The 27,917-nt window shown below is 42.6% G+C and overlaps 2 protein-coding genes across 7 annotated transcripts in view; one reads left to right on the top strand and one right to left on the bottom strand.

Moving 5' to 3' along the window:
• The window catches only part of Sesn (Sestrin), a 273,229-nt gene extending 259,469 nt beyond the window's left edge, over positions 1-13,760 (top strand). For all 4 annotated transcript variants that reach the window (XM_076318753.1, XM_076318752.1, XM_076318755.1 and 1 more), the window contains 5 exons: positions 3,497-3,679; positions 3,767-4,007; positions 6,263-6,525; positions 9,435-9,809; positions 12,307-13,760. In XM_076318753.1, coding sequence (XP_076174868.1) covers positions 3,497-3,679; positions 3,767-4,007; positions 6,263-6,525; positions 9,435-9,809; positions 12,307-12,393 — 1,149 coding nt within the window. In that variant the 3' untranslated portion in view covers positions 12,394-13,760. The remainder of the gene's footprint in view (positions 1-3,496; positions 3,680-3,766; positions 4,008-6,262; positions 6,526-9,434; positions 9,810-12,306) is intronic.
• A 7,840-nt stretch (positions 13,761-21,600) lies between these two features.
• The window catches only part of LOC143150471 (glutamate receptor ionotropic, kainate 2), a 181,933-nt gene continuing 175,616 nt past the window's right edge, over positions 21,601-27,917 (bottom strand). For all 3 annotated transcript variants that reach the window (XM_076318749.1, XM_076318751.1, XM_076318750.1), the window contains 6 exons: positions 27,696-27,893; positions 27,405-27,630; positions 27,129-27,293; positions 26,334-26,434; positions 25,118-25,393; positions 21,601-23,859 (listed from right to left, as the gene is read on the bottom strand). In XM_076318749.1, the coding sequence (XP_076174864.1) occupies positions 23,758-23,859; positions 25,118-25,393; positions 26,334-26,434; positions 27,129-27,293; positions 27,405-27,630; positions 27,696-27,893 (1,068 nt within the window). In that variant the 3' untranslated portion in view covers positions 21,601-23,757. The remainder of the gene's footprint in view (positions 23,860-25,117; positions 25,394-26,333; positions 26,435-27,128; positions 27,294-27,404; positions 27,631-27,695; positions 27,894-27,917) is intronic.

Below are 27,917 nucleotides of genomic sequence, written 5' to 3'. Positions count from 1 at the left end.
AAATCGACGATTAACGGAAACAGACGAAGAAACTAACATTGTAATCCGCGCGATCGTGCTCACTATCGAACGGAAATTGATCTATCTACACATTAAACGAAAGTGCTCGAAATGTACCATGTACATTTTGTTTAAATATTCTGTAATATTGCGCGCACTAGTTTAACGAGGAAACTCCTCGTTTCAAAATCGACGTTTACGGAATCTAACGAACAAAAGTTGTTGAAATTCGACAAATATCTACATACATGTATCTCGGTAGCAAAGATTCTACAATGTGTATTCTTTCGAATCTATCGAAGAACGAAAGTTGCCTCGAAATTATATACGTGTATAGTATTTCGGAAAAAGATACTCTGGAAAGATTGCGCGCGGAAGTAACGAAATTTCTCGCATAATTCACGTTTACATTGGTACGGGATCTACCGAACGTGATCTTCGAAATTATACGTATATACATACGAAATATTAATTTTGATATATTGTATAATTTCTTGCTCGGGAATATTCCGAGAAACGACTCGCGGTAGTGAGAACGAGACTGTTCGCTGTTTCGACGTTTATTGTTATCGAATCGTTTATCCAACGACACTGGGCCAGATCAGAAAATTTCTCCAGACGCGTGCTGTGACGTTGGTTGGCCGGGTAGACTATTTGTGGACGCCTCTTATCGCTTATCGCGTCTCTCGAGTCGATCGATCCGCTGGGCCGCATGTTAAACACGTGTCTTGTTTACGCGCTTTATCATCTCGAGTAGCTGCCCCACCACCACCACCACCACCACCACCACCACCACCACCACCACCACCACCACCACCACCACCACCACCATCAGCAACCCACCGACACCCCCCTCGTCCGTCCACCTATTCGTCTCCGTCTTCAATGGTTAGTCGCCGACATTTGAATTTCTGATGTAATTCCAGCGCGATCAAAACAAACCATTAAGAAGATCGAGTTCCAACGTGTCCCTGTACTTCCGTTCCTCCTACTCTCCCCCTCTCCTACGCGTTATGGAATACACGTTCCCTCCTCTTTGCGATTAATCACGAACTTTGTCTCGTTCGCGATCATTTCCATCGATTTTTCCTCCTGGTCGTCGCGTCGTCTTCCTCGAAGGTTGCGTCGCGAAATTCAACCCCCCGTTCACCTACCCTCCGTTTGTCCTCGATGCCCCTCTTTTGTTCACAAGGAACGACCTGGAACGATCTAGCGCCCGATTTTCATCAAAACGAACCTTCCCGGGCCTTAAGCGATTCGTTTCGTATCTGCTGTTTTGTACGTTTAAGGGAGAAACCACCCCTTGTATCGAAGCCCTCCTTTCGGGACAACAGTTTCTTTTTATTAGCGATTTGTACAGCTCCGGAGAGAGCGCAAGTTTCGTTCGAAATGGTTTTCGATATCTGCGATTTAAGAGTTGTGTAGGTGCACGTGACATTGGTGATTCTGAGGGTGGAGGGTGGGTTCTTATTTTTCTAATTCAAATTGTTGCAATGGATTCTAAATTTGAAATGGAAGCTGTTGTAGACGCAGTTAAATGGTTCTGTACTTTCTTGGTCTTCTCATTGTGTACTCGACTTTTTTATAACACGGTGAAAAAATGATGACAGCCTCGTATATAGCACGACTTGACAAACTTGGTCGTGTATGGTAGTATACTGTGTATAGCACGACTTAACAAACTTGATAGTATACTGTATATAGCACGACTTAACAAACTTGATAGTATACTGTATATAGCACGACTTAACAAACTTGATAGTATATTATATATAGCACGACTTAACAAACTTGATGATAGTATATTATATATAGCACGACTTAACAAACTTGATAGTATATTATATATAGCATGACTTAACAAACTTCATAGTATATTATATATAGCAGGACTTAACAAACTTGATAGTATATTATATATAGCATGACTTAACAAACTTGATAGTATATTATATATAGCACGACTTAACAAACTTGATAGTATACTGTATATAGCACGACTTAACAAACTTGATAGTATACTGTATATAGCACGACTTAACAAACTTGATAGTATACTGTATATAGCACGACTTAACAAACTTGATAGTATACTGTATATAGCACGACTTAACAAACTTGATAGTATATTATATATAGCACGACTTAACAAACTTGATAGTATATTATATATAGTACGACTTAACAAACTTGGTAATATACTGAATGAAGTACTACTTAACAAACTTGGTAATAGCACGAATGTTTCCATCACGCTGTCTCGATCCACGCGGTTTAAACCTAACCCAAGAACGTCCAACGTTAGCTCTGTCTATGGTTGAAGTATTTTATCGCTCCGAAATTGCAAAAAAAAATTAACAACGTTGCAAATATTTCTCCTCGATTGTTACCAAGCACAGGGTATTTTTTCTTTAATACACTGTACCACATTATCTTCCACGAAATGAAATAGAAACGAGAATGAAAAATTTAACAGCGAAAGCGTGTTAATAGAATGAAATGTATCGTGTCTCGGCGCAAAATTAAATTCGCGAGGTAGCTGCAACGGAGTGTGGAGGAATTCTTAGATCGCATCGAATTGTGAAAAGTTCCATGAAAATTTTCGCTCGACAGTTCACGATGTTTTCCATGTCGGAGCTTTATCGGCGATCGTTCTGCGTCGTGCCAACACGACGTACACGCTCGACACATTTTCGCTCAATTTCGCGCCTCGATACGTCGCGTCGCTGGCAATTTGTCTCTTCGCTCGAACACCTCTCTTTGCCCTTTTTCTACCCAGGGTCCAGGGTTGCCACCTGTCTCCCGTTTTCGGCGAGACAGTCCTTACTTTTACACGTTTGTGATTTACGACCCACCTTTGTGCTCGAACGTCCCATTTCGGGGAATCATTAATTACGAAATTGTCAGAACTCAATATAGACGAAACAACGACCGATCGAACACGTTTTGCACGAAACTACCACCATCGCTCGAAGATGGACGAGCTTTTTAAGAAAATTATCACTATAGTATCTGTAGACATTAACTTGTCGATACTTTCGGTAATTTTCTCACACTACTGTACTTTCAATTTTCACACTAGTCTACATTACGAGGCACCAATGATTTGGTTCATATTAAGAAAGACAAAATTTCTTTCAACGAAACTGTATTTGTTAATGTTTATCCATTTGTCGAAGAAAATTAAAATTCTACCGCAAGAGAGAACATCTCTCGATAAATTGTACAATTTTAAAAATGTGCTACGAGAAACTATTATAAATAATAAATTAGTCTCTCAATGGATAGTAGATTTTTAGAAACGTGCTACGAGAAACGATTACAAGTAACAAATTCGTCTCTGAATGGATAGTACATTTTTTAGAAACGTGCCGCGATAAAAACGTGAAAATCCTCTCCGAAGTCTGTACCCAGACCGAGAGATAATTATGTGGCGGTGGCAGAGTGGAGAGTAATCTAGAAAGGACAAAAACTCGAAGATCTCGTGTGCTTTCAGGCCGCAGGTAGACACCAGTGCAGCTATCTAATAAACCTTCAGAAGGGAGAGTTCATCCTTCAGGGCGGGGACCCTTCGTGGCTTCGGGGTCTGAAATCGATTCCAAGAAAGCTGCAAAATCTCTACGAGATTAACAAGATTTTAGCCCACAGGCCGTGGTTGTTGAACAAAACGCACATAGAGGTGAGTCAGTCGTCCGTCCGTGAACAAAGAGATCACGATTTATTTATCCAGACTCGGGGACGAGAGTAATCGTTCTCGTGGTTTCAGAAACTGACCAAGGGGGCGGACAGTTGGTCCTTAGCCGAGGTCGTTCACGCGATAGTCCTGTTGGCTCACTTCCACTCCCTCTCGTCTTTCGTCTTCTCCTGCGGGATCAACGAGGAGCTGGACAACGTTGCTGGACACCATTACAAACAGAACGTCCAGGAGAATAGCAATAACGTACCGACTGCCAAAGACAAGCTTTCCAGTAGTCCCAAGAAGATTCTCAATGGCGATGGCAAGACTGGTGAGTCCACATCTCTATTTTACGACCCTTGACCCTCCAAGGGGGTACATACCTTTGTACGATGAAAGAAACAGCTCGGGGAAAATATTCGGGAAATACTACTCCGTGAATCAATTTAATTTTTGTTTCCTTGGAAGGGGGATACGTTGTAGAATATTTGAAAAAATTGTCGCAATTTTGTATGAGCAAACATGGCCGAGGGATTAATTCACGTATATGCCTGCCATAGTTCCACTGTCTGTACGATTGGAATTTTTCGAATGATTTTATTTAAAAATTGATAGAGTTTTATTAAATTCTAGCCCGTGAACAATCTCTGGAAAGTTTTGAACGAAACATGTTTGAAGTTTCGCGCGATAAATTTATTGTTTTTAAATCTTCGAACTAACGTTTAAATACTATTCGTTCTATTCATTTTTTACTTTTAAATACTATTCATTCTATTCATTTTTTACTTTTAAATACTATTCATTCTATTCAGTTTTTACTTTTAAATACTATTCATTCTATTCAGTTTTTACTTTTAAATACTATTCATTCTATTCAGTTTTTACTTTTAAATACTATTCATTTTTTACTTTTAAATACTATTCATTCTATTCATTTTTTACTTTTAAATACTATTCATTCTATTCATTTTTTACTTTTAAATACTATTCATTTTTTACTTTTAAATACTATTCATTCTATTCATTTTTTATTTTTAAATACTATTCATTTTTTACTTTTAAATACTATTCATTTTTCGGTCACAAATGGTACTTGATCATTTCATAATGTATGTACTTCGTAAAGGTATGTACCCCCTTCTCGTCTATGGACGTCTAATCTCTGTTTCGCGATTCATTGGTCGTGTGCGGGAAACGCCCATGGACGTTCGGTGCGTATGCACGTTAAACGCGCGAGAAGATATTCCGCACAGGATGTACGTTCTGCGTCCAAGTCTCTCGAAGTCAAAAGGTCAAACATTGAACGCCGCCTGAAAATCACCGTCGCAGTCGTGCTCTTTGATTGCACCAATTAATTTTAAATTCCTGCGTACTTAGCTACGTACAATGTTAACTCGCTCGAATCGTTTAACGACTCGGAGTAAACGCCGGGTCTACGGTTAACCATCAGCTGCTAAGATGGTCTCGGTTAAAACGGTTTGTAAATTGGTATTTACGGATAGAACGGATTGGTCGGGCGAGTCGAGTTCATCGTAATTTACGTTACATTCGTTCATTTCCGAGAAGAACTCGGTCTTCCTGGTTTCAGGTTAATGTAGAGCTCTTTTAGTCGATCGAGTACAAATACAATTATCTTGGTATCGGTCTTTCTTTTCCCTTTACACGTGTTCAATGATTTATTTTTACCCGACGTGGTTTCGTCAATAACGAAACACAATTGTTCCTCGCTTTTGTTAACGTACTTCTTTTCATAACGTTTCATCCCGCTCGATATTTCATTTCTTTTCTTTGTACAATATCGATGCGACAAAGACGTGCTCCTATTATTTATATTTTATTTACGACACACAACTTCGTAACCAACAATATTCGATGATTTCGTTTCTCGTTTCTCCACTCGATACTGCATCCCCCCTCCCCCCGGAAATTCAATATTTAATTTCTTTTCTTCCCGCTCAATACTTGATTTCTTTTTCCCAACTCGATACTTTCTTTTTTTTCACTCAGTATTTAATTTCTGTTTCTTTCCACTCGGTACTCACTTTCTTTTTTTTCACTCAACAAGTCGTTTCCTCTTTTCCACTCAACAGTGCATCTCTTTTCTTTCCCCACTCGCCACTTTCATTTTCCTCCCCTCGATACTCTCTTTTCTTTTTTTTTCTCGCCTCGATACTCAATTCGTTTTTCACTCGATACAAAATTACACGTTCTTCATCCCCGTGTCGTTCGCGCACCGTAGACGCAACGTCTCTCCAATCAACGTTCAACGACCACCGTACGTCACGATATTAACGAGACGTCGGACAATACCCGATAAATTCTCGAGCGACACGTAATTAGAAAAATCGTACACTCCGCACGTTTATCGGCGCTGCGAAACATTTCATCGTAGCCGTGTTGAGTCACGCACGCGGTCACGACGGTTCATTTCTACGGATTACCGGCCTAAAATCTGATCGTCTATCGGTGATTTACAACAGCCGGCTCCGGCTTCTCGTCCCGGGTTGATTTACAACCGCGGTCTCGACGGTGGATTAATTTTATTGGCCGTCGCGATAACGAGATACGGTTTTGCAATCTGTGCAGAAAGCATGTCGTCGCCGCCATCCTCGCCCAGCATAGTCGGCGAGCAGGAGGTAGGCGTCGAGGCCCTGATGGAGCGCATGAAGCGTCTCTCGGAGAAGTCCGAGTCCTATCAGATCACCCAGGAGGAGCTTTCCAAGAGATTCGAGACGGTCGAGACCCAGTCAGCGGAGCTTGCAGCTGCTCCGCAGAGGAGTTCGGTCCTCGACTCGGATATTGGCCACTTCATCGAGGATCCCACCTTCATCTATCAGGACTTCGCCAAGGTACTTCATTCGATCGTGTAATTATCGTACGGAACTGGCGCGACTATCGTTCAACGACACGTCGAATTATTTTCGCGGGTAAACAAGCATTCGTCGATCGTTTCGCGTTAAGTGTTTTTCGTCGACGATCGATCGTTATCGCGAATCGAACTTTTCGATTACGTCAGCTACGCATCGAGGGGTTCCACGAACGCATAGTTTTTCATAATTCAACGACGAACAAATGGTGTTTATTCTCGGATACGTCTACGTCTCGGATCGATCGAACGATCGGAGCGATTGAAATATCGAAACGGAGCGGAACTTCGCGAGAGATTAACGATGGAGAGATCGAACGTATCCGATTAACGAGGAACGATTAGAATTTGGGGATCATTGGGGATCAGTCGCTCGATATCGAAGGATGATAAATATCTGTGGGTGGAACATTGTAATTAATTTTATCGATGGAAAAAGAATTTCTTCGAAACGAAATATGTCCGCGTAATTCGTGGTTTATTAGGTATTAAGGTTTTAGGTATTTATTAGGTTGTACCAGTTGAGCGCGATGCTAGCAGAATTTTAGCGCGAAGTTAATTCGAATTCGAGAGTGTACTTTTTACGTGGAAATTGAATTTAGGTCATTACGCAGTAGTATACTGTTCATAATATTAATACAGTTGTGGAATGTAAAGTTAGCGCGCGAACACGACGTTGGATTGAAAACTTTCGATTAGAAGATACGAAACACTGACTCGCTACAGTGATCGATATAATATGCATCTCTTTAACGAAGGCGCGAGTGCATTTATTTCGTATTTATTAAAGTATCTTGGGCCTGCCGGATCGTGTTACGATAAATAAATACTGAGATCAAATTATAGACGTTTTGGGTATCGTTGAGAATTGTGTCTTTATTTTTACTAACTCTTCTACGATGGTGAATGTGGCTAAATAAAAAGATCGACAAATAAGGAGCTGGCGGGGCCTTCTACTCAGGGGCCCAATGTTTTAGTAGTCTCATGGTCAATCTACTCTCAGAGAAAAATTACGTATGCACACTATTTTTCAAGAATACAAATATTTTTCTTCTACTCTTCTTCGTAGTAAATAAATTAGAAAATCGATACATAAGGAGCTGTCGGGGCCTTCTACTCAGGGGCCCAATGTTTTAGTAGTAATCATGGTAAATCTACTCTCAGAGAAAAATTATGTATGCACACTATTTTTGAAGAATACAAATATTTTTCTTCTACTCTTCTTCGTAGTAAATAAATTAGAAAATCGATACATAAGGAGCTGTCGGGGCCTTCTACTCAGGGGCCCAATGCTTTAGTAGTTTCATGGTAAATCCACTCTCAGAGAAAAATTACATACACACACTATTTTTCAAGAATACAAATATTTTTCTTCCACTCTTTTTCGTAGTAGATAAATTAGAAGATCGACAAATAAGGAGCTGTCGGGGCCTTCTATTCAGGGGCCCAGTACTTTCACGGTAAATCCACTCTCAGAGAAAAATTACATACACACTATTTTTCAAGAATACAAATATTTTTCTTCCACTCTTTTTCATAGTAGATATATTAGAAGATCGACAAATAAGGAGCTGTCGGGGCCCTCTATTCAGGGGCCCAGTACTTTCACGGTAAATCCACTCTCAGAGAAAAATTACACACACTATTTTTCAAGAATACAAATATTTTTCTTCCACTCTTTTTCGTAGTAGATAAATTAGAAGATCGACATATAAGGAGCTGTCGGGGCCTCCTCGGGGGCCCAATGGCTCTCTTGTTATCTACGCGACTCCAAACGACCAGGAGTACAGTTACCCGGGACACTTGCTTTGCAAGAACTCGATAATAAAATAACGTCCAGTACAACGCGATAGAACTGTCCTTCCGAGGAAACCCGATTGGCTAACTCGGCTAACGCAGAGCGGAGGATTATACCACTCTTTTCGTGCTGTTTTTACGAGCCCGATTCGAAAGTACATTTCAAGGCGACGTCGAAGCTCGCCGAATGAATATTTAAAGTTCGTCGATTCGATCGCCCGTTTCCACCGTCGATACCATGAATATTTACGACGCGACGACACGTGCGTATCTCTCTCTGGTCGCGGCGGCGAACGCTTAACCATAAACGGTCGCGCGATTAAGCTCGATAAAAGGGAGAAACACGAACGAGGAACCCGCCTTAAGGGGGAACATCGTCTCTCCTAGACGAGAAGAATGCCGATATTTCGGAATTTTTTTCCACCGATACGGAACCTCTAACGTAAATGTTTCGCGCGTGTATTAAAAGCACGCACTTTGGACAATATTTGTATCCAGGTTTCGTAAAAATATGTCCACGTACATGGAAAATATAAGCGTTCTTGTGACGTATCCCCTCGACAAGTATTTTCAACAGAGGCTGGGACACGCTCCATAGAAAACGTTGTATCTTCGTTAATATTTCGAATTTCCCCGGAAGATTTTAGAGAAGTATAATTCGTTACTTTAAGAAACTGTGGAAAAAAGATAGAAATTTTTTCGAATCGAAACAATGGTAATGTACCCCATCGATAAACGTCGTTACGAATCTTTACGACACGATTCACAGAGAACGTTGTATCTTCGTTAATATCTCGAATTTCCTCGTAAGATTTTAGAGAAGTACACTTTCATACTTTACGGAACTATGAAAAAAAAAAAATGGTAAAAATTTGTTTAAACTCAAAATACGACGATGTACCCTGCCGACAAAGGTCTCGACACGCTCCGCAAAGAACGTTGCGTCTTCGTTATTATTTCGAACGTCTCGGTAATATTTTGAGAGTGTGTAACGCAACGCTTGAAAAAACTAGAGGATATTGATTTTTTGTAATCGTTCAACAAACGTTCCCGACGCAGCGCGCGTAATCTTATCCGTTGTTGTTTATATTCCAGCGCGGTCAGCTGAACGACATACCGACTTTCCGCGTGCAGGACTGCTCGTGGGACGATCACGGTTACTCGCTGGTGAACCGTTTGTACAACGACGTTGGCAATCTCCTCGACGACAAGTTCAAGACAGCTTACAATCTGACGTACTACACGATGGGCACGCACAGCAAGGTGGACACTTCGCGTTTCAGACGAGCCATCTGGAACTACATACAGTGCATGTTCGGAATTAGGCACGACGATTACGATTACAACGAGGTCAATCAACTCCTCGAACGAAGCCTGAAGACTTTTATAAAGAGCGCCGTCTGCTATCCGGAACGCGTCACCAAAAGGGATTACGATCGCGTTATGAGGGAGTTCAAGCACAGCGAGAAGGTTGGTATCCCTGACTGTCGCTCTTGGTCACGAGTTTCCCCTCTCGGGTTACATCCATCGGAATCCTTACAGCCGATCCCTACAAGCCGAATTAACATAATGGAAAGATCTTCGCACGTTTTCCAACCTGATCCTCGTGGAACTCCGCTGGAAATGATTTCAGGGATATCTGTCGCTTATTAAAGCGACGATAAATTTATTTCCGATACATCCGTGTTTGCGATCAACTGCTTAATGAATTTTACGATCGTTGGTGTGTACGCGCGGTGCGAACCAGAAGAGAAAAAAGGAAAGAAAAAATCGAAGCAAAATATTTACGTTAATTCTTACGTAATCGGTGACACGAGGTCAGGATGCCGTTGAAGGACACGAATGAAATACAACTAAATATATAACCGTATTTATGTAAACGTTACACGTTTAAGCGCCGCAGAACGAGAAAGTGCTACGTCAGAGTCGCGAACCAGCGATAAACAACGAAAAATACGATCGTGACGAGCGATTTGTTTAGAACTTCGATTGCACGTCATTGTTGGTAATTGTGTTTGTTCGAAGATCGAGATGAAATTGTTTCCGCGAACGGTTGGGGAATTCAACGGAGTTTGGAGATCGATATCGGGCGATATATTTTGTAAAAAATGGTTTGCTCAAAGGGAGGAACGATTGAAAGGAATTTAGAAAACAATGTTGGGTGATTTATTTCACAGAAAATATACTTTCTAGAAAATAGTTTGTGCAAACGGAGGGATAATTGATATTTTGTGAAAGATAGTTTGCACACCGAACCATAAAAGGAAGAATTGAAAATAATTAAGAAATCAACATTGTGAGATATAGAGTCTGGACAGATAGTGTTCAATTGTATCAAATTTCCAGTTTCATTGGAAAACGTTGTAATACAACGAATGACAATCCACGCATTACTGAATACGTTTCCCGTAGTTATCAACAATTGCCGCGAGTTGTTCTAAGGTAACACCTTCGTACACACCCGTCGTTCTATTTATAACCCGAGACGCGCACATTTATAGATCAAAGTGAGTCATTCGGTTGAAGAAGAATGGAGAAGTCTCTTCGAAGTTGACTTTCTTGCTTGTAATAACAATCGGTAATTAATGTGACCATTTATCATGTTCGAAACAAAAGCTTCGTTCAATTATTTCTTAACTGGAAGAGGCACACGTAACCGAACAGCAGGAACACGTGACCTTGTTTACACACGACTTCTTTCCACTTATGCACGTTTTTCTGTTTCACGTGTACAGAAATCTGATGATTCACACGGGAACTGAAAAATAATAATAAAAAAAAAAAAAGGAAAAACAAAAGGCGACGAAACTTCAGACCGATAGGTACACGTCGACTCGGAATATTCAAGAAATAAGTCGTCGATGGCTTGGTTATTCCATGGAGGAGGAAAAACAGGTTCTGAACGATATTACGGAGTCCAATTGGCTCACGCGTTTAGGTCTTCGAGTGATCTATGAACAAGCAAGGAGTACTCTACACTCGTGATATATTATTTCCTTAATCGAGGCTGTTTTTCCTCGTTTTTCACAATGACGACTCAATCGACTACAGATTCCATCTCTGTTTAAATTACAATACAAGTGTGATCCTTCTGGTCAGAGATCTACCATCCCTCAGTGTTATTTCAGTCAGCCATCGCGAGACTCGAGACCAAGCAAAATCTACTCCTCACTCGTGCTATCGTATTTCTTTTAATCGGAGACTCTTCTCCTTACAATAATGACTCAACTAACCAGAGACACTTCCTCTTCTTAAATTCTGAGATCCACGAGACTCGAGACTAATCAAAATTTACTCCTCACTCGTGCTATCGTATTCCTCCAAACAGAGACTATTCTTTCTCTCTTCCTACTACAGTGACTCAAGTAACCAGAGATTCCTCTTCTTAAATTCTGAGATCCACGAGACACGAGACTAAGCAAAATTTACTCCTCACTCGTGCTATCGTATTCCTCCAAACAAAGATTATTCTCTCTCCCTACAATAATGACTCAACTAACCAGAGATTCCTTTTCTCAAATTCTGCGATCCACGAGACCCAAGTCTGAACAAACTTTACTCCTCATTCGTGTTATCATATTCCTCCAAACAGAGATTACTCTCTCCCCCTACAATAGTGACTCAACTAACCAGAGATATTCCTCTTCTTATGTTCTGAGATCCACGAGACCCAAGTCTGAGCAAAATACTTCTTTTAATCAGACTCTTCTCTCTCCCTACAACAGCGACTCAATCGACAAGACTCTGTCTCTCCCCAAATGACAACGCATGATTTTTCCGTTCAAAGATCCATCATCTACCAGTATAGTTTCAGTCAGCCTTCGTGAGACCACGACGAGATCCCTCTTCACTCCTCGCTCGTGCTATCGTATTCCCCTTGATCACTGTTCCCTCCCACGTCCTCTCCGTCCTCATCATCTCTTCACCGACGAACGATTAATTATTTCTCGTTTCTTTCTCATTCCAGGTCCACGTGAACCTGATGATCCTGGAGGCACGAATGCAAGCGGAGTTGCTGTACGCGCTCCGCGCGGTGATGCGATACATGACCTAAGCGAGGACCGCGCCGCTCCCTTCGTCTACTTGCTGTCTGTCAGTCAGTTTGTCGTTGGTTTTTTTTTAAATCGTATAACTCGCGCCACGGATTCGCGAGGCGTTTTCGCGGACTCTGCACACGGCACAGAAGGAACGAGCGAACGAGACACCGATTCTCATACTCACAAACGCAGCATATAAAATAATATATTCTCACACGGATTACATACACACACACATAAACACAGACACACAACACACACAATAAAATACACACATACGCGATAGAGACAGAAGCTCACGTTACACACGTATCGCGCGCGTCAACGAATGAGAAGAGAGAAAAAGGAAAAAAAAAATAATAATAATAATACCTGGCCCGAGTCGAGTGTACTCTGTGAGACGTCGTCGCAAGATGTTCGTCGTTTGCTCGTCGATCGTAACCATAAACGACGGAGAGATCTCTTTGGTGATGAGTCAGTGCTAATCGAACGAAGAAGGGAAAGCTGCTTGGTGGAGGACGACCGAAGAAAGAAAGGAAGAGAGAGAGAGAGAGAGATTGAGAGAGTTTGAGAGAGAGAGAAAAACATAATTATATATATATATAGAAAGAGAGAGAGAGAGAGAGTGAGAATTCGACACGGGTCGAAGAATTTATATACACCGTCGAGGCTAACGCGAGCTTTCGATGTTTATCCGCGAAGGACGATCGTGCGCGCATGCGCGTGTTCACCATCGTGCATCGGTCGTATTTCCGTTCCGCAAAATCGGAACTTCGTCACGGTTGATCCTCCTCGGGGAGGTACGAAACGTGACGAAGGACACGCGTCGAGAAAAATTAGAGAGAGACAGATAAATAGATTCGGAGAGAGAAAGAGAAGGAGAGATTGTGAACGGGAAGAGGTATAGTTGCGAGGTATAGTGACGCAAGCACGGAGACGGGATACAAGCACGAGAGGAGAGCGAGAGATTTATCGTTTGTTTTTGTAAATAGACGCTCGTATTTTTCTATGTTCGCGAGATCGTAGTAGATTGTTATTTGCGCGTTTCGTTAAATGTTTCAGATCTGTTGAAGTTTTGCCCCTCCCCCGGTACCGTGCCCGCCCCCTGTCCCCTCTACCGCGCCGGTTAGAGCTTCTCAAAGACGGCCCGTAATTCATTGGACGATGATGCTTCTTTTCGTTTACCGGTCGTTAAACTTTCGTTCACTGTTTCCAAGTCGACGTTGCTCGTGAAAAAAAATTGGCCGCTTGTTTTTTTCCATTCACGGTTCGGATTTTACGAGAGAGACAGAGAGAGTGGCACGGGGGGAGGAGAGGGTCCAAGCCAATCGTCCGTTTTCGCATAGTGATCGACTCCTCGAGGCACTTTCAGTCGAGAGAATAATTTTTTTTTTTTTTTTTTTTTTTTTTTTTTTGGAGTCGCAAGAGCGAACGAAGGAATTTACAAAATATGGCGAATCCGAGACGATGGACCGAGTCGTCGTTCCGCTTTGTCGTCGTCCGTGTGCACGGAAAAAGAAGCGAGAAAAGAAAAAAAAAAAAAAAAGAAACGGCGCAACAGGGACGACCACGGAGAGCGTGTACGAGCGAGACGACGGACCCCTATTCTTTCTTTCTTTGTTTTTTATATTTTTTCTTCTTCTTCTCGTCCATCGCGCTGCGGTCGTGATTCGCGCCCCCTGTACATATTATATATATAATACATATACGTTTTAACCTCGTTTATTTCAATGACTATCGTATAACGAAGAAAAAGCTATAATATAAACGACAAAGTGTACCTTCGTTTTTTTTTCTTTTTGTTCGTCGTATCCGTGTGTCGAGAAATACAAATGATAAATGAAAAAAAATCTTAGATCGTAGGACGATCTGCGCGCGAACGCGAGACGCAACCGATGGCTCGCGCGCGCGCGCAGAGACAACAATGCCTGTCGGCTGTGGTTTATTTACGATGGATGGTTCGCGGGAGAGAGTGGTGGGGGTGAGGTGGGCGGCGCTACTGTCCGCCAACCCGTGCGCGCGACCGACGAGTAGTTCCCGTGGGCCCGTTGCGCGCGCTGTATACCATTCTCAGGTAACTCTATCGTCCCTTTTGTCGCGAGAGAACTGCGCTTAAGGCGAGCTCGCAATCACTGGAACCGCGGTGAACTCGAGACTCGAGGTCTCCGCGACGATCATCATTTCGAGTTTCACCGGTGAAATTGTACACCGGAGACGAAAGAAGTCTTCTTCGTTTTTGTTTCGAATAAATTCGAAACGTTTCCTTTTTTTCTTCTTTTTTCTTTTCTCTTCAGGACAACGTTTAACGCTAAAACTACCAACGGTGAACGGTATTTCTATTCGTACCGGTACACGTGGAAGGGGAGAGAACAAATTAATTTTCTTCGATATAATTCTCCATTTTGATAATCGTCACCGAATATCGCGTGCAAAACCGTCGTTAACGATCGAGTAATTTTAAAAAGAAGTTCCAAACAGATCAAATTTACCCTTCGGGTGGTTCTAGAGTGTAAACACGTCGAGTGTGTAAACACGGTCGATTGAAAGAAAAAGAAAAAAGGAAATAAATAAACGAGAAGACTTTTCGTGATATCTCTACCAACGATTGTAATTTGAACGCTGCGCAAATTTTTATTGTTGCTCGAAATACAGCGTTCGTCTAGTGGCCACGAAAACGTTGAACGGCGAGGACCAATCGAAGGGGCGAACGAAACAAGATAAAGGGGGCTAGAGTGTATGTGTGTGGGAGGGGGTGGGGGGCAAATGGGCCCGAGAAGTCGATTTTGTCGCGCGCGCGCGTGTTTATCAACGAATTTTCATGCCTTTCGCGTAGCCGCGAACTTTTTAACGAGAACGATGAAAGAATCGGTGGGAAATGTGTAAATCGGCGTACGGGGCTGGGGAGAGGGTGAATCGCGGTGTTCGCTCCTTCTTCTTCCGATGACCAATCGGTTGGCGACAGTAGTAGTACACAGATGAAAAGCTCGTCGCGTGTCGAGCGCGAGCAGGACAGAGAGAGGCTGTTTAAACAAATCAAATCCATATTAAGTCGTTACGGTACACGAGGAACGTGGCACAAAAAAGATGAAAACAAACTCTATTACACGCGAATTACACGTGTCTGTGATCGCATATTATATATATATTATATATACATAATAATATAGATGTATACAACATATACGCATTGTCGAGATGAAAATGAAAAATGAAAAAAGGGCCGATATATATTATATATATATACATATGTATGTATGTACCTCACGGGTGGTACATACGACGCGTATTTACGTTAACGGCGACCAGAAAGAGAGAGAAGTGGAGAGAGAGAGAGAGAGAGAGTGAGAGGGAGAGAGAGAGTGTGAGTGTGAAAGAGATAGAGAGCAAGAGAAGAAAGAGGAGTGCGTGGTGTATCGATTATGCGTACCGAGCGGAAGCAAACAAACAAAAGAAAAAAAAGCAAAAAAGAACAAAAAAATCACAAAAAAGAAGTAAGGAAAGAAAGATCGATCGTGGGAGGATATACGTGTAGCGTTTGTAATTACAATGTCTCTTTATTATGTAACTGTGTATGTGCGCGCTCTGGAATTTATTGTATATTCGTGTATATGATTCGGAGCTGTCGTGTTTCAAGGAGAGCAACGCCATCAGCTTCGATCGCGAACCGGTCGACGAGAGGTGCGCGCGTTTAAAATCGACCCTTGTAGACGAGCTGTCCGCAAAAAGAGGAAGAAGAAGAAGAAAAGAAAAGAAAATCACATACACTCCCTCTTGTACGCGTACTCTCGCATTTTTAATTAATCTCAGCCGGTTCGCGATCGAGAGACGGGTTGGGGTGCGTGTCGACGAATTAAACGTAGAGAATCAGCGGATGAACACAAAAATACACACAAAAGTGAACACAAAGATAAATACACACACAAAGGTAAAGATAGAGATAAATACACACATAAAGGTAAACATAAAGATAAATACACGCAGACACAGAAGTAAACGTAAAGATAAACACACGTACACGTACACACACACACACACAAACACACACATTCAGAGAGAGACTTTTCGACCAACAGCGACGCGTTTGCCTCTTAAACGACGTCCCCACATATCACTTGAAAAGAGTCTATAGAGGGCGCTAGCCTCGCTCTCGCGCGATCCTAACCGCGTTCGGGACGAGAGCGACGCAATTCGAGCGTTCACAAACTTTGTTCGTTCTTCTCTCATTCTTCACGTGTTCTCATACAGCCATGTCGTCAGTCCGCCCGAAATTGTACGGGGGTTGCGACGAGCCGCGCGAACGACAGTATTTCACACATCTTCGACGTTCATTACCCTCCGGGCTCCACTTCGAGACTCTCTTTCTCTCGCTGTTTTCTAATTCGTCTCTTCTCTCACCTGTCTTCGAACGTGTTTCGCGATTTCATTCTACACACGATATATATGTATATCTTTCCTCTTCTTTCTTCCGTACCCCGTCGAGGAACTGTCGTACGTAGAATCGGTGAACACAAGGGGACACACCATGAACCGTTTCGACCGTTTCATCGCTGCGAGCATACCGTACATACTCAAAAAAAAAAATATATATATAATAATATATACTATTCGAAATGCTCAAGTTAAAGGAACGGCTAAGTATTGTAAACCTTTTCGACTTTCGTGGACGGTTCTCTTAGATTTTTTTCTTTTTTTTTACTTTATTTAATGTTTACATATATATATATTTATAAGTATAATTACACAAGGCATATATATTGTGAAATTAATTCAGCGCAGAGGCTTTTCTCATCACTGATTAATTCGGCGGTGAAAAGGTCGAAACGTGTTCCCGAAGTGTCTCTCCATCGTTGCGTTTTCACGCGACAACCTGAGAGACACGATGAGAACAACCCCCTTGTTGTAACACGCGCGGTTCTTTTTCGCGCGAACAGTCGAGCACGTTCGTAATATTTTAACAATCGCGTTGTTAGTCCAGGAATCGTCGCTGCATATTTAAACGTAGTCGTCGAGTTATTTAACGAAGTGGTATAATTTAATTTTCGATCCCGACGTGTTGATGATACGCGGCGTGTAAACGGTTGAGAAGCAGATCAAAGAGACTTCTATCGTCGAGGCTGGACATTGAACGTTCATTCGAATTCGGTTTCGTACCACGTGGAACGATCGTTCCCTCTCGACTCCAAAACCACCATAAAGCCACGTTTCCATGTACGCAACGCGTGGCGTAAAACACGATTCAGCTACCCTCTGTTGCACGAATTTTACTTTATCTTTCGAAAAATAAATTTTTGGTTATAGAGTACGAATTAATGTTCGAAACAACAAGTGACCGAGTCTGTAGAGCTTCAGAAGGAATCCTGTACAATTTTCTCAATAAAATTTATTTCAATTTTTATCCGATCGGTCACATCGTGCAACAGAGGGTTCAAATTTTTATTTTTGCGCCACAGATTGCACAACTGCGAGCGTGGCTTAAGGCCACGTTCTCACGCGTGCTACGAGTAGCGCAAAAACGATTCGAATCGCTTAGAATGTGTTTTTAAACGCAGCGCGCGTGCAGTAAGTGCGCGGATCGTGTTCTGCGCAACGCGTCGCGCAAGTGGGAACGCGGCTTAAGGTTGTATTCCAATTGGCGCGACTTTTCGATCGTTTAAACGTACTTTCGAAGATAACGTGTAGGGTAGTAACTGTCCAAATCGTGTTCTGCGCAACGCATTACTCATGTGAGAACGCGGCTTAAGGTTACGTTCTCACCTGTGCAACGCGTATCGCAGAAAGGATTCTAATCGTTTAAAAAGTATTTTCGAAGATAACGTACAGATAGGGTAACTGTCCAAATCGCGTTCCGCGCAACGTATTGCTCACATGAAAACGTGGCTTAAGGTTATGTATTCACGTGTGCAACGCGCAGCACGGAGAACATTCTAATCGTTTATAAAGTATTTTCGAAGATAACGTACAGATAGGGTAACTGTCCAAATCGCGTTCCGCGCAACGGATTGCTCCCGTGAGAACGTGGCTTGAGGCTACGCTTTCACGCGTGCAACGTGCAGCGCAGAGAAAATTCTAATAGTTTAAAAAGTATTTTCAAAGATAATATACGGGTAGGGTAACTGTCCAAATCGCGTCCCGCGCAACGGATTGCTCACACGAGAACGCGGCTTAAGGCTCTGTTTTCGTGTACGCAACACGCGGACGTGGCAAAACATACTAATCGTTGAAAGAAATCTTTTCGAGTGTAGTGCACGGGCGAAATAGTCGTACGACTCGTGTTTTTCGCGATGTCGCGCGCGTGGAAACGGGACTTGAGCCCACGATCCAGTGGCGGGTGGGAGGGGGGAGGGCGCGATCGTTCCGCGTGCTACATTCTCACCGCTTCTTCGCCTCCCCTCCCTCGCTCTGTCTGTTTTCATGCTTCTCTTTCTTCGCACACCCCCGTCTCCGTGGAACAGCGAATCGCATCACGCGGATTGTGAGAGAGCGAAGCGATCAGAGCCCGTAGGAGAACGCCTCGAGGACGATTCGCGGGTGTAAAAGATACAAAAAAAAAAAAAAGAAAAAAGAAAAAAAAAATCGCGGTGTTCGCGGCACGAGCTAGGTGCCCGAACTGATCTCATAAGTAATAAGCTTTCCAGTAGTGCGGGAGAGACGAGGAGGAGCGCGCGACGCTTTTTTCTTTTTTTTTTTTCTCTCGTAGAGTAGACAGAGAAAGAGAGAATCGTCGATTGTTCGGGAGAAGGAGAGAGAGAAAGAGAGAGAGAGAAAGAGAGAGAAAGAAGAGAGAGAGAGGGATAGAGGTAGAGGTAGATGGTAGAGAAGCCGGGCGACGGGAGAACCAATTTTTTAATCGATTTTTATTTCTTTCTACGGCCCATTTTCCTCACGTGTCTTCGCGGGACGAAAAATAAATATTAACAAGCTTCTAATTTTTCCACTTCGAAGTGAGACGAGAGAGAGGGGTGACAATGGGTCGCGTCCGTATTTTCGAGCAATGTTCCGATGCCTCGACGGAAGCGTTCAAGGGTGAAAGTTAAACCCTGGAGGTGGACGAGATCAAGATAAGAAAGCAAATCCGGGGCGAACGAAACGAGACTCGGAACGAGGCATTTGTTCTACGCATATATAAATATATCTATATGTATACACAAATACACGTATAACACATATACAAACACATACGTACACACAAAGAGAACATACCCGCGTACGTACAGGAAAAAAAACATACACACACACACACACACGTACACGCATACACAAATGTATCGTTTCTTTGTATTCTTCGTTTTCTTTTCATTGTTTTATTTCGAGGAGAGAGAGAGACGAGAAGATCTATATACGAGCTCGAAACGACGACGCACTTATGGGCGCGCGTTAATCGCGAGCTCGAGCCACCTCCGAGAGTCACAAAAGCATATATGTACGTATGTACGCATATATTTGCGAAAGAATAGCGGGGAGGAAGAAAATTTTGTGAAGAGAGAGAAAGAGAGAGAGAGTGTGAGAGAGAGAGTGAGAGAGAGAGAGAAAGAGAGAGACGAGAAGAAATAATAACGAACAGAACAACAATTTACATGCCACCGCGTCGAATACGATCGTGTGATAATTACAAGTGATTTGACTAGGCCCTTCCAAATGGATTCAGTCGGTTATATATTATTATTATTATCATCGTGTCAGGAGAAGTCGTAGGCACGGACGTGCCAGCTCGAATCCGCTCGATCCGACGATTCGGTCGTGCTTTTAAACTTTCGTCGGAATTTTTTTAAAACTCGTGATTCGAAACGGGAGTGAAAGAGAGAGTGAGAGAGTGAGAGAAAGAAAGAGAGAGAGAGAGAGAGTTAATGATTTTTCCCCATCGTCGAACCTGGAGAATTGTCCATTCCCCGCGACTCAGGCTAACGAACATCACGGTCACGTTGATTCGATTAAGCGACGCGGTCGAAGCCTAATCTTATCATGGACCGCGGCCGAGTCGTCCTCGAATTTTCGATGCGTTTGGGAATTCTCTTGGATCGACGATCGGAACGTTCAAGGCGTGGATCGATCGTTCTTTTCGCGAACACGATCAATCGAGAGACAGACAGAGACCGATCGACGCGATCGAGAGCTACGCGATTCGAGCTAGAACGACCGTCGAGAGTTACGTTGGAGGGTCGTATGTGATGTGATTTCTTTTATATCATAACGAATGATGAACACTCTAAGAAATGTTATAGTTTCATATAAGTGATATGTTATTTGTCATTTATTTTATCCCTTAATAAATGATGTTATATAAAAAAAAATGACGAGAAAACGACCGATACTGTGATCAATTTGCGGTGTACTTGCAACACTTCCGGTTCCATTCCAGGTTTCTGGGGACAGGTTGGTATCTCGGATTGGAGAATTATTTTCTTCCTTAGAGAAATGATCTCGATTCGAGTAAAAATTGGTAGGTAATCTCTGCCTCGGTGGTGTGCACGATTTCGAACGAATCGGATATATTTAGGCAATTTTATCTATTTTGTATTTTGTTTTTTTAAATAATTTTTCAAATAAAATTCTTGACAATTGCCACGATCATAATACACTTTCGTATGTTCCTATGTATTACGAAAGAAACAAGTGCATCGAACATGTTAAAACACAGTTAAAACACACATTTTTTATTTACCAAAAATGTAAGAAAACTATAAAAGTATGACATACTTCCGTGACACACGGGCTGAGAAACACTGCTCCAAGTGCTGAAAAATTAAAAAAAAAAAAAAATGGAGTTCGGTGTAAACCTCTAAAAATTTCAGCACAATCTTTCCAGGACTTCGATCTCCGAGAAGATGCAAAAAAATAGTATCACTCCAAAATTACCAGACACCTCTCCAAATACAGAGCATCCAGTTCCTTTCCATTTCCCTTTTAACGCGTCCTTTATTTTGCTTATAGGTTCAACGAGATAGCTTTTCACTCTCCCAGCGTTCTCCGGTTCCCAGGTCCGATTTTAATTCCTTGAAAGCGTCCGGAGCACAATTTGCGGAAGTGAAGTTGGGAATCGGTAATGTAATTAAGTACATCTTAACGCCCGGTCGGGTTAAACGTCGGCAGTTCCCAGGCAAGAGTCGATTCAATCATACTTACGATTCCATGTACGGCGAGCGGCGTACTCTGCAGGAGGATTTTCGAGGAAGAGGATACGAGTGAAGAAAAGAAAAAAAAGAAGGGTTATCGACAGTCCCGTCGTCTCGTCTTACATTTATTCGCCGTCTATCTGCATATACACACGGTAAATGACACCAAACGTCTACCTGGTTGTACTCGATTAAACGCTAAACACTTACTCGCTCGCCTCGCTTAGTTTTAAAATACGTCGCGCGGGATTTTCTCTACTTTCGCGCGTTTTACCGCCGCGGTATTTACACAAATTGTCCTCGGTGGTCGGTGGCCGTTTATGTGGTAATCGTACGTGCAGTTCGTTTACGTGGACGCAAAAACAGGGGTTGATGGGGGCTGGAGGGTGGGGTGGGGTGGAGAAACGACAGCTAGGGGTTGTTCGTGCGGCGTTTCTACGGTATTTCCATTTCCGCGATCGAATTGATTAACGTTGTCCGCGTACGGCGAGCACGAGCCCAGAAATCGAATATACGGAAACATTTCCATCGGTTTCAGGCTCGATTTCCATCGGATGGAATAGGAAACCTAGTTGCACGAGCAGAGAGAATAATCAGAGCCGAACGATGCTCGAGGATCGTGTTTCGTGATCGCGGAGTCGCGTGGTGCGTCGATGCCGGGTCTGAGCCAAATGTATTGGCCGCCGAAGGTCACCCCCTCTCTATCCTGAATCGCGCTCGAAACTATTTCTACGGTGGAAGAGAAAGATAGATACACTTTCGAAGGTTATACGCGTGGCATTGTGTCTATTCTTTCTTCCTCTTTATAATAATTGTCGTGCTACTGGAAAAATCTGTAAAGAATGCCTCCGAGTCGTTGAATACCTTTTATAAATTTCATTTTTACGATAGCGATACTATCGGACCAGATCGTGTACGAAAATGAGCGGTACAAGTATATAATTGTTTATTTTTAATAAACGTGTCGACCTTAAATCCAGGACTTCGGTTTTCGGTTGTTTTTTGTTAATTTTTCTATACTTTCATTTATATGGGAGATCTAGATTCAAAGATCGAAACGTTTATCGTAAATATCCAACAGCCGTAGGTGAATTATATTTTGAAAAAATTCTGGTCGTTAAGTTTGCATTTTGTACAGAACCATTCTTTTCGGTTTTTCGGTATAGATTGTCTTTCTGTGAGAGAGATGGAGAGTGCGCGTTCAGAGTTGCGCGACAAGACGAGAGATGGCGCAGTTATCGAACGATATAGTGGGGCGGGGCCCTTGAACGGCCAATTGATTACGTGTCGACGTTAGTTGCAATCTTGCAGCGATTTCGGTGCGACCTTTTTACTCGGCGAAACACGGTTTTCTCAAGCTACTGTTTCTTCCTGTAACGAATACCTGTATATTTCTACGCGAGAGAAGTGAGAAATTGCAAGAAAAATGTGAAACGATCGCTGATAAAGATCTACGAGAGTTTATAATCGGGACGAGCGCTTTTTGGATGGGACCAGGTGCAAATGCAGAGATCGACGTGTACAATCAAATCGTAGAATATCAATTGAATACATATTTGGAAGTATTGGGAATTATGACACTGCAAATAGACACTGAAAACATCCACTTTGTGTATCCACTATCGATTTGTGTCCCAATTTCGTAATGTGTCGCACGCGCTACGAATCCTAATCGTTAAAAATATGTACGAACAGTAGAGTAAGAAACAACGTTTCGAGAATTTTTATTTTGCAAGTAATTTTTCTCACGTACGAGAAAAAGGTTCACCCAATAATGGATTAAAGCTATATTTTAAAAATATTCATGGTCCCCCACATTTTGCACTCGTTCCAATTGTGAGCTCTTCTTACCAGCGATCGATCTTCCATTACCAAAGATGTGCAAACAATCGTCGTTGCAAGCTCTACGAAAGTGTACGAAGGGACGAAAGCTCTCTCCGGGCTAAAGAGATGAAACGTCGGTGAACAGAGAGGTTCTCTGCCCGTCGAATCGCCAGCGAACGTCCGTGGAGGAATTGTGCAACGTTCGTTCGGTGAATGTACTCGCAAACGCGACACTCGCGGCGGGATTTCTACTTCGATTTCTAGAAAAAAGAAGAAACGAACTCGTCGATTATTTTTCCGTCCGGTGCCACTTGATGCGTTTTGTACTTGCTTCTCGTGTCTGTGTTTTTTTTTAAATTTTATTTTTTTTCCCTCGGTTTTTCCGTCCTTAACTTTATTTCGCTGCGTTACGTCTAGGTGATCACAAAGGTGTGAAGATAGTCGTGGCTAATTTCCGTCGTAATCGTGAGGCGGTTGCGGCGGTGGTGCATGATGATGCATGTGGATGTGTGGCGACAGTTCGACTGTGGGAACACCCAGGCTGCTTCTCTGGAACCCAGAAATTCTGAATCAGGGCAGTGATTCTTCGTTACTACCGTTCGAGCTGCGAGGTTGATAACTTGGAAAACTTTAATAAAAATTAAAAAATTCTTTACTCGTCGTACCTTTGCGAGAATATTACCGACGAATTGGCGAGGTTCTTCCGATGAAAATGAGTCCAAACACGACCGTATTCGAACTATTTTCATTATACGTGGTTGAAAGATTTTCAAAATTTTTTTGAATAACGTACGATTCAAAATAGTACGAATGTGGTCGTGTTTGGGCTCGTTTTCATCGGGAAAGCCTCGCCAATCCATTCCTAATATCAAGAGGTACAATTTACAAAAATTTGTAACGATTAATAAATTTTTATTTCGCACTAGTGATCGATATGGTAATAGGAAAGTAAACGTGCAGCATATTTTGAATACAATAGAACCAGTCTGTGGATGTTCGTTGCAACGTCAAGTAGGTCGGAATTAAGAACCCCTGACGGAAGACGATAATTTATGTTTACCCAGTGCACTCGATTAACCCATTAATCGAACGAAGTGCCTAGCTCGCGGCATTTTATCGACAACAGGAAATAGGTGAAAATATCAGTCGATATTATTATCCGCTTTTAATTGAATTTGCGCGCTTCCGGCGTGCTAATGCAATTATTAACTCCGATACTTCGCGAACAACACGCTAATAAATGAAATCCATCGCGGCGAATGTAATTTTTACATCGAAACAATTCCAAAGCAATTGAGCGAATTATCTGCTAATTAAATTACCGAAATAATTCTACAAACACGATTTGGTTGTTTTTTTTTGTTGCAAATCTAGAATTCGTATGGAACAACAAATATTTCAATAAATCCATCCGAAAGATATTTTGCTCTCCACATTGAAAAACAGATACACATTCGATTATTGAAGTTCGCTTCAAACGATATTAAATATCATTTAAATATTCCACTTGCGAACGATAAAAAAAAATTGAAAGGATCGATATTCGACATCAAAGAAACTATCACTTTTAGAACACTCATCGATACTTTTATCCTCCCAATGTCTATTATTCCATGAAATTCTAACCCAAAAAAATTTCTCCTTTCATTACAAACGATAAAAATGTCTCCTAAGTACTTCACTTCCAATACTTCCAAAAACCATACAAAACTCTGCAAATCTTTTCGTCGTTTAAGACAACGAAAAGACAAGATTTCGGGCGACGTTTGTACCCGAGTGGAACACAATTTTCGTGATGTCATCCTACCTGGGATCTCATCCCGTTGAGGGGGGTGGCAGTGGGGTTGTCCGGCGGATAGCCGAGCACGTGGGTCGAGCATTTCTCGCAGGCGCGTCGGCGTCGCGAGGACGCGTGGCAGCGCAACGCGCGGCACAGTTCCCGCGCCATCTCCGAGCACAACGACTCCTGCTGCGGCTGTTGCCGCTGTTGCTGCTGCGGCGCCAGCTGTTGCTGTTGCTGTTGCACGGACTGGGAGATCCCTTGCAGAGAACCCGAACAGGCCGGCGTCGGTACCGGAGCTCTCTGAATCGATACCACAACAGTGAACATCCTGCACCGTACAACGATCGAACATCCGCTCACGAACACAACGTAGACGTCCTCTGGACACTGACACGTGCGTTACACAATGCAAACAAATTCGCGAAACAATTAAAAAGATACCGATCGGGACGAAATTCCCGGAATATTAAAGGAGAACGCTCGTTTCGACGAAAAATTACCGGTTGATTTGTAAATCTGGAGAAACTTTACAGAATTTACGACGAATGGGAAAATTAATTTCTCGCGATATTTTGAAAAGAATTTTCTTTTGGGGAAATATTCATAAGTTTAGATATTCCTTTAATGGTAAATGAAACTTTTAATTTAGGGGTTGTTTAAAACAGATAAGAATTCTTTGTGAGAATTTGACTCGAAAAAGGGTATGAAAAGATTTCTTTGAATCGGTATTTGTTAAATTTTGAAATTTCCACGAAGGTGGAATCTTTTTAGATAATTTTCAATTATCGGTGGTCGATTTACAATTGTAACGGCACGTGGAAAAATAAAAGGAGAAGGTGGAGTGTCATCGATGGAAAAATCAAAACGTACAGAGTCACCGATGGTTAATGAAGTTTTGAAAAAACGGACCTTGGTTCACGATTGAGCTTCGTGCGCGTGCGGTCGGCCGACATACTTCAGTGGAGGATGAGTTCATGCTGCGCCGGAAAAAACCCACGGGCGGCCGTAATGAAACAAAAGCGACAAAAATTCATGCGATCCTAAAGCTCATGCATCACGTGCTTCGGTTGATCGTCTGGAAAAAAGTATCTCTTTTCCGCGGTCAGGCAGAGAATCGTTCGTACGACGATTCGTTGGGTGACAAAGGAAACGTGCTAGGCGATTGCAGCGGTGATCGCGCGAACTGCAATTTATTTTCAAACTATTGCGAATATTCGTCTTACGTTCACGTTCAACTCACCCGTTCTGCCGGCGTGTTTCTCCTCGAATTGTAGCAGAACTCGAAAATCGCGATCAGCACAGCGAACGCCAGACCGCACATCAGAACGACGAATACTCCACCTAGAAGGCAGCAGAGGACGTTCATCCTCAGGCAAATGTAAAAATTCGAAGGTCCCGATTTCGAGCAGGACATAATTCTTTGAAATTTGCATTTAATCTGCGAGGTTGTTTTCCAGAGAAAGAAAAAAAAAAAAGAGAGAAGGAGCGAGAAAAAGGAATCGAAACAGAAGCACGTCGATTCGTGGAACACCCTGAAGTAGACTTCGCGAAGATCTGTGAAATTGTACAGGACAATTTTTGTAAATACTCGGTACTGCAACGTCGTAAAGTTTAGTAACGTATACACGTTCGGTCGAGTAAAAAGGAGAGCAGGGGATTCAATGATATTCTCGAATGTTCAGTCCTGTAATAGGACAACATAACGCCTGGCGATACTCTCGAATGTGTAGTTCAGTTATGGAACATCGTAAGGTCCGGTGTTATTCTTGGACGTTTAGTCCAGTGATAGGATATCGTAAAGTCCAATGATGCGGGGCATAAAGGCCTGCAATATTCTTGAATATAATTTCTATTTCTGTTCCAGTAATAGAATATCGTAAACTACGGTAATGTTGTTCGATGCTTGGTCCAGTAATAGGGCAACGTAAAATCTAGCAATAGTCTCGAACATTTAGTTCGGTAAGAGGGTACTATGAAATCCGGTAACATTCTTGAACATTCTTTCCGAGTAGCGACATTGTGGATCGATGTGTACCTATGTTGGCAACACCCAAAGAGTTTGCCTTGCTCTCCTTCCCCTTCTCAGTCCTCATGCAAGTGTCACCAGGACTTTTCCACCATTTATCGTACAGTATTTGGATCTCCCCCTTCTCCTGCAGTTCCAGAATCGCCAGAGATATCTTGTCGCGCCAAGGAGAGCCTGGAAGAGCATCGAGAACGATTTCGTTACTCGATTCGACAAGGTCGGTCGTACACGCTTTTGAAACATTGAAAGTATCGATGGACAAAATATCAGAAGGTATGTTTTTACCCATAGGCGTGGCAATTCCGTATCCCTTGCTGTCCAGGAGTCCACCGATCTGCGTCAAGTTGCAATCTCTCTGCACGATGTAATCCAACATGGTCGACTCCATCAGGAACGCGTAATCGCCTTGAAGGACCCTCTGGATCCCCTCCTCGTAAGTGGGCACGAACACGGATGGCTTCTTGTTCTCCATGAACCGCCACATTTTCTTGTAAGTCTCGATCATCGAGTCCTAAGGTATAATTAAATAACACGTCACGAGATTTTGCGCATTCGGGTTACGAAGATCAACCGTACCCTGAAGAAAGTCATTGTACTCCCACTGTCCAGAGTTCCGTACGCGATGTCCGTCTGTCCAGCGAGATCCTCCGCGTTCTCGATCGGCGTTATCATCCTCTCGACCGTGAGAAACGCCGCGAGATTCGCGGTGTACGACGAGATGATTATCAGCGTGAAGAACCACCAGATCCCGCCCACTATTCTCGTGCTGGTAGCCTAACAACCAATGGGAGTTCACTG

This window comes from Ptiloglossa arizonensis, chromosome 8 (genome assembly GCF_051014685.1).
Source record: "Ptiloglossa arizonensis isolate GNS036 chromosome 8, iyPtiAriz1_principal, whole genome shotgun sequence".
Lineage (NCBI taxonomy): Eukaryota > Metazoa > Arthropoda > Insecta > Hymenoptera > Colletidae > Ptiloglossa > Ptiloglossa arizonensis.
The sequence above is the reverse complement of the archived record's forward strand: the minus strand, read 5'-3'. Positions and strand labels throughout refer to the sequence as shown.